The sequence below is a fragment of the Loxodonta africana genome, chromosome 11 (genome assembly GCF_030014295.1).
Source record: "Loxodonta africana isolate mLoxAfr1 chromosome 11, mLoxAfr1.hap2, whole genome shotgun sequence".
In the NCBI taxonomy this organism is placed as follows: Eukaryota; Metazoa; Chordata; class Mammalia; order Proboscidea; family Elephantidae; genus Loxodonta; species Loxodonta africana.
The window spans coordinates 1,490,933-1,498,295 of NC_087352.1; the positions used below are offsets into that span (position 1 = coordinate 1,490,933).

General features: G+C 53.8%; 1 protein-coding gene across 2 annotated transcripts; it reads left to right on the forward strand.

Moving 5' to 3' along the window:
• The first annotated feature begins 800 nt into the window (after window positions 1-800).
• TYROBP (transmembrane immune signaling adaptor TYROBP) lies at window positions 801-3,957 on the forward strand. Of its 2 annotated transcripts, none has more exons than XM_010601624.3 (6): window positions 801-909; window positions 1,916-2,033; window positions 2,403-2,429; window positions 2,585-2,719; window positions 2,900-2,946; window positions 3,715-3,957. In XM_010601624.3, exons 2-6 carry the CDS (start codon window positions 1,973-1,975, stop codon window positions 3,778-3,780), a joined length of 336 nt encoding a protein of 111 aa, XP_010599926.1. In that variant the 5' UTR covers window positions 801-909; window positions 1,916-1,972; the 3' UTR covers window positions 3,781-3,957. The 2 variants fall into 2 exon arrangements, with proteins under 2 accessions (XP_010599926.1, XP_003422353.1); XM_003422305.4 differs by having other exon boundaries at window positions 2,903-2,946.
• Window positions 3,958-7,363: the final 3,406 nt, after the last annotated feature.

Genomic DNA, 7,363 nt, shown 5'->3' on the forward strand with positions numbered 1-7,363 from the left:
CAGTGGTTAAGAGCTCCACTGCTAACCAAAAGGTCGGCAGTTCGAATCCCCCAGGTGCTCCCCGGAAACTCTATGGGGCAGTTCTACTCTGTCCTATAGGGTCGCTAAGTGTTGGCATGGACTCGATGGCACTGGGTTTGGTTTTTTTTTGGTTGGACAGTGACGCTAATAATGGTGATTTCCGTTTACTGCACACAAACAGTACGCTGGCACTGCTCTAACATTTTATGTGAATCACCTCACCAAACCTTCATAGTAACCTGGACCATCACAGCAGCCTGGTCTCCTCGCTCCTGTCCCTGCCCGCAGAGCTCTTCCCCACACGGAGCCGTGGGAGCCTGTGACCACCTGAGTCACATCACAGCCCTCCTGGCTCAGGGCTCCCCAAGCCTCTGCTCTCCCCTGTGCTCACTCCAGCCACGAGGAGGGTCACGGTGGGCCCTAAGGTGGGCTCTACGCTCACCTTACAGGAGGGATTTAGGTTCTTTAGTGACAGGACGTGGCCAGGCTGGGGCAGTGGCGGTGGCCATTAGCAGCCAGCGATGCCTCAGCCTGAGCCCTGACCCTCCTCCAGACCACAAACCCTGCCCCTGCTGGCCACCCAGCGTCTGCCCACGCCAGCATCCAGTTTCCCCTTTTCTGTCCAGAGCCTTGGCCCAGGGAACTGTGGGATGTGGCAATAGGACGGGGGAGGGGGCTTCCTGCAGCTGGCCCATCCCCCCAGCACCCTAACCTCAGGTTCCTTCTTCCTGGGCTTCAGCTGGGGCTAGATGTTCCCGCTTCCTCCCGGGTGACCTGTCTCAGTCCTCTTCCCAGCCACTTCTTTGTTCAGTGGGACGGCCCAGCTTGGCACAGTGGTCACTACGTTGTCCCGCCACGTGGCTCCCCCCAGGCTCGTGTGTCTGTGTGGTGCGTATCTGTGTCACCGTCTACGCTGCTCCCTCTTTCTCTGCCTGGTCATTGTTTTCTCCTTCCCATCTTTCTCCCTGCTTGTTTGCTTTTGGTTTCTGCGGAAGAACCAAAAAACTGCCTTTGGGGACTGGGTTCATTTCCACCTTATTTGCTGTGTGACCTTGGGCAAGTGTCTTTACACCTCTGGAGTGGTAAGTATTTACCTCAGAAGTGTGTTACAGGCATTAAATGAGTTAGCACTTAAGACAGAGCCTTAAATCATTCTGTCCCACATCCTGATAGCTGTATTTTGTTTTTCCTCAATTTTATTTATTTTGTTGCTGTTGTTGAGAATATACACCGATGACTGTATTTTAATATCCTAAGAACATCGTAAGGTTCTGAATACCAAATAATAATAATTATACCCTTTACCATCAAGTCAATTCCAACTCATAGTGACCCTATAGGTCAGGGTAGAACTGCCCTATAGGGTTTCCAAGGAGTGGCTGGTGGATTTGAATAGCCGACCCTTTGGTTAGCAGCTGAGTTCTTAACCACTGTGCCACCAGGGCTCCCAATTATAATTACAGCCAACACGTGTGAAAGGAAAGCTGACAAGTGTCAGACCCTGTTCTAGGGACATTAATCGATTTAGTCCTTACAACAATCCTATGAAGCAGATACTATTTCATTCACTATTTCACAGACGAGGAAAACCAAGACCCAGAGAGACGGAGTGACTTGCTCAGAATTGCCTAGTCAGGAAGAGGCAGAGGTGGCTTAGGTCAGTCAGCCAGTGACCCTCATGTTAGAATGAAGTCTGGCCCCGATGAGTGAGAGAGGTCAAGAGCTGATAATATGGTGCCCTTTGCCTGCAACGTCCAGCCTTTGGGGATGTAGCGTCATCCCTGCGGCGTTTGGGCCTGATTCTTGCTGCTGTTCTCTCTCTGGCCCTCCTCCTATACCGTCCCCTCCTCCCTCCTGCCACCACCCGCCTCAGACTTCCTCCTTCACTTCGTAGGACGCTAAGCCACAGCCACTGGCCCTTAGACTGGTGTCCAGCGGCATCGCCTGCATCATGGTGGGCATCGGACCCTCTGGGAGACTCCTGCTTCTGCCTCTCCTGCTGGCTGTGGGTGGTGAGTCGGGGCCTTCTGCATCTGCCTCTGGGGTCTCAGGTTCAGCTGGGGGCAGGCCAGGGAGCAGGGTAGAAAGAGGAAACCAAAGGGGAAGGTTGGGACAGGAGCCGATCCCCAGTCCCCTAAAGCCTGTGAGTCTCTCCCGGAGACTGAGACTCCAAGACTTGGCCTCCGGTGGAAGCAGTGGCAGGGGACATCCAAGGGTGTCACAACAGGACAAGTCAGAGTAGAGGTAACACAGTCCACAGGTCCCACCAGAAACTGCTTTCTCCCCTTGCCTTCTGGTGTCAGGAAACACCCGCCCCAGCTTCTATCAACACTACCCCGTCACAGTCCCGTATGTCAGCTTACCTTTTTTTCCTTCCTCAGGTCTCAGTCCTGCCCAGGCCCAGAGTGGTAAGAATCCAGACCCTGGTTCCTCTCCCCAGCTCCCGCATCTCTGTCCCTTCCCCAATCTCTCCAAACCTCCCTCTGCTGGCTACCTGCCCCCCACCCCCACGCCTGCCCAAACTCCCGGCCCCCACTGACTTCCCCTGACCCCTGTGCCACAGAGTGCAAGTGCGCTACAGTTGGCCCTGGTGTGCTGGCTGGAATCGTGCTGGGGGACCTGTTGTTGACACTCCTCATCGCCCTGGCTGTGTACTCTCTGGGCCGGCTGGTCCCTCAGAAACGAGGGGCCGCAGAAAGTGAGTGGGACTGGTGGGAGCTGGCCTGGGACAGTCTGAGGACGTGCCTGGGGGGCAGGTATTAAGTTCCCAGGTCACAACCCACCAAAGGGATGGTGCTGGAGGGGCAGATTTTGAAGCCACAAAGTGATTTCAGTTCAGCACCCTGTCCACCTCCTCCTCTTACGCCCCTTCTCTCAGCAGTGACCCGGAAACAGCGCGTTAATGAGACCGAGTCACCTTACCAGGTGAGTACACAGCTTCTCTTCCTCAAGTCTTAACTCCTGTCCTTAGGGTCCGGGTCCCAAACGCCCCCCTCCATCCCTTCCAGGCCTCAGACTCTCAAACTGTTCCCCCCAATAACTCCCCAAACCCTTGAAGGCAAATAAAAACATGGGGCATTTGTCCAAAACCTGTTTTAACAATGACCTTAGCTTCAGGTTAAAACGTGTGTGGAGGACACTGAGGGGTGAATTTACCTTTGCAAGGCAAGTTGTGCCTTACTCAGAAGGCAGGCTCAGGATTATTTGGGAGAAGGCATTTCGCAGGTGGCCATGGACCAGCAGCAGAGCTTAGGCCCTAGCTGGGCAGATAGACTTGGAGTAAATAAACAAGATAATTTTGGGAGGCATCATAAAGGAAATAAAGCAGGCTAATGTGGTAGTAGCTGGGGTGTCGGGGGAGGAAACTATAGGTGGGGAAATCAAGCAGTGCCTCCATAAGGAGGTGACATTGAGCCACCCATGAGAAGATCTAGGGGATTGGTGTTCCAAGCAGAGAGAAGGGCCCCTCGCAAACGCCCTGAAGCTGGGGCATAACCACGAGGCAGAAGGGGAAGGGGCACACTGAATGCCCTTTAATACAATCCAGACCGCTGCTGTGGGTTTCAAGGTTGAAGAAGCTGGCAGGTGCCTCACAGGCCACTAGGAGAGGCTGGAGTTTGTTCTAAGTTTATTTGGTGGACCCCTTGCACTGATGGTCCCCAACCTGTTCACCCACTGCCCTCATTCCTTTAGGAGCTCCAGGGTCAAAGGTCGGATTTATACAGTGATCTCAACACACAGAAGCCGTATTACAAATGAGCCTGAACCACGGCAGCCATCTGCCTGACGCCTGGATCTAGTCATTCCTGATACCCACCCGGCACCCCATTCCTACCCCCACCGAGACACCGATCCACAGTATATCCTCCTAGAGATATCAGCCCTCTCCCTACCACCATCCCCCAAATAAAAAAATAAAGATGGAGCACAAAAACACTGCGGAGTTGTGTCAAATCCTTGGGAATGGGGATATATGGGGTCCCTTGGAGCCCTGGTGGTGCAGTGGTTAAGCACTATGGCTGCTAACCAAAAGGTCGGCAGTTCGAATCCATCAGCTGCTCTTTGGAAACCCTGTGGGGCGGTTCTCTGTCGTATAGGGTCACTATGAGTTGGAATGGTTCGGTTTTTTGGTAAAGGGGGATTTGGACCCCCCCCAAATTTTTTTTTTGGACCCCAAAACAGCTAAATAGGAGTGATGCTTTGGGGACTTTGGGGTTCTTTGAGGAAGAATTAGAACTAGAGGCATTTCAATTGTTTTATTCCAAAATGGGGGGGGGTCCTGTGCCACCACATGCAATTAAGGATCGGAGAGTCAGATGTCCGTCCAAGGTCCCAGTTACGGGGCGGTCAGCCCCTGACAGGCATGTTGATGTAGACTTTGTCAACTTCTGGAGGTGAGAGAGAGAAAGTGTGAAGCCTGGCCCCCCAGCCCCCACCCCACATCTCTACCTCCCTGGAGACTCTGCTTCAGGGGTTTCCTCAGGAGTTCCCCTAGGCACCGCCCCCAGGGTTTCCCCAGCATCTCCTCCAGGGCTTCCCCGGGGCTCCCCTCCCTGAGGGCCCCCTTCTTAGGGATGCCCCCCTCCATAAACCCCACCCCATCCCTACCCTCACCTTGCGTGGGTTGGTGGCGTGGGCGTGCACACATGAATACCACCCCCACGATGAGTAGTGACAGGACTGCGTCAGCGGCCACAAGGCCCACCAGGAGTGGCAAGGAGAGAGGCCCACATCCCCAACAAGTACCTGGAGGGTGGGGGCCGAGACAAGAAGGAAGCTGAGGGGAGTTCTTGACTCCTAGGACTCTGCTTCGGACTGGGGGAGGCAGGGGAAGTCCTGGGCGGGGGGAGAGGATCCCAGATTTCCTGGGCCTGTAGTAGGGATGAAAGGGAAGACAGAGATGCAGAGAGAGGCTGGGGATGTCCCAGGACACCTGGGGCTGGGCTTAGCTGGTACTCTCAGAGAGAAGCTGGGGGGTCGCAGATTCCATGGGGCTACGATTTAGTGATGAGGGGGGTGAGATGGGACCTGGAGACAGCCACAGATCTTCTAGGGCTGATGTGGGGGCAGGAGATGAGACAGTGACCTGGAGAGCAGTTTAGGGCTCCAGACCCTCAGGCACACATAACGGCTGGAGGTGGTGCCTGAAGCGCCGGGGTCGGGGGAGAAGGGAGCGTTTCTCTCTCACATGGGGCTGTTTGAGCTGCAGCCACTGTGGAAAGAAGGAAGGTGGGTCAGGGGAAAGAGGAGGTTCCCAACACAGGGTGCAGGGAAAGGTGATGTCTTGAGAAGGAGCCTCCACCCGGGGGAGATGAAATGGGAGAGGGGGCCAACAGAAAGCGGAAGATCTCAGAGAGAGACAGAAATTCCAAGGAGAGGCAGAGATCCAGCAATGAGAAGGGAAGATTAACAGCTACCCCAGAACTAGACCGCCCCACAAAAGGACCCAGGCCCTGAAGTGGAGTGGATCTTCAGAAAATTGCGGGGCACAAGGAGAAGGCCCGCCCTTAGTACACCTCCCTTCAGATGTCACCCAAGCCGCTCCTCTCACAAATTCTCGGCCTGTCACCCCTATAATCGCCGGCTTCACCTGGGAACAACATCAGCAGGAGCAGGATGCGGCCTGGAGGGGTCATGGCCACCTAGGGGCTGGAGAGTCCTGGCAGAGGGCTGTGGTCCAGAGAAGTCCTGAGGAGCAGCAGGGGGCAGAGAGGAAGCAGTAGCGGATGTCACCCAGCTGGTGGCAAGGCTCCCTGCTTCCTGTGTGTGTGGGTGGGTGGGGTGGAGGTGTCCCTGTGACTGCCTTGGGGGAACAACCTGGGGGTGAGGGACAGGGAGACCAGGGGAAATGCTGTCATTGTCCAGGTGGAGAGTGAAAGGTGGGCAAGGATAGGGATCCTGGAACTATTCTGCAGTTAGAGCCAGGAGAACTTGTTGACGGACTGGGTGTGGATGCGTGGGAAAGACAGGGATCCAGGATGACTGTCGTTTCTGACTTGGGCGACTGAAAAGGTAGAGGTTCCATCAGCAGAGACTAGGGTAGTGGGTTTGGGGGAAAATTCTGAGGTCTGGGCACACTGAGTTGGAAATGCCTGGTACAGCTCTCTCCAGAGATGCTGAGTGACCACAGAAGCAAACGCAAGTTCAGGGTATAAGTCTGGGCTGGAGATGTAAATTTGGGGACTGATGGCTTATGGGTGGTATTTAAAGCCAGGAGAAGGATGAGATCACCCAGGAAGTGAGTGCAGACTGAGGAAAGGCCCCTCCCTCCAGGAGAAAGAAAGAAGTAGAGGAATGATGGGGTGCTAAGAAGGGCAGGAAGTGAGGGTGGAGGGCCAGCAGAGGCGGAGTCCTGAAAGCGGCAGAGAAATGTGATCACCTTCGTCTGTGCTATGGGTGGTCACCCACATGGGAACAGAGAACTAACCTCCCAGATACTGAGTTCACAGCTTTGCCACAGCAGCCAGCAGTGTCTTTTTTTTTTTTTTTTTATTGTGCTTCAAGTGAAAGTATACAAATCAAGTCAGTCTCTCATACAAAAATTTATATACACCTTGCTATAAACTCCTAAGTGCTCTCCCCCTAATGAGACAGCCTGCTCCTTCTCCACTCTCTCTTTTCCTGTCCATTCCACCAGCTCTGACCACCTCTGCCCTTTTATCTCCCCTCCAGATAGGAGATGCCAACATAGTCTCAAGTGTCTACTTGATCCAAGGAACTCATTCTTCACCAGCATCTTTTTCTATCCCGTTGTCCAGTCCAATCCCTGTCTGAAGACTTGGCTTTGGGAATGGTTCCTGTCCTGAGCTAACAGAAGGTCTGGGGGCCATGACCACCAGGGTCCTTCTAGTGTCAGACCATTAAGTCTGGTCTTCTTATGAGAATTTGAGGTCTGCATCCCACTGCTCTCCTGCTCTCTCAGGGGTTCTCTGTTGTGTTCCCTGTCAGGGCAGTCAAAGGTTGTAGCTGCACACCATCTAGTCCTTCTGGTCTCAGGCTGATGTAGTTTCTGGTTTATGTGGCCCTTTCTGTCTCTTGGGCTCATAATTACCTTGTGTCCTTAATGTTCTTCATTCTCCTTTGCCCCAGCTGGGTTGAGACCAATTGATGCATCTTAGATGACTGCTTGCTAGCGTTTAAGACCCCAGATGCCACTCTCCAAGGTGGGATGCTGAATGTTTTCTTAATAGATTTTTTTATGCCAATTGACTTAGATGTCCCCCTAAACCATGGTCCCCAAACCCCGACCCCTGCTACGCTGGCCTTTGAAGCATTCAGTTTATTCAGGAAACTTCTTTGCTTTTGGTTTAGTCCAGTCGTACCCAGCAGTGTCTTACTTGCC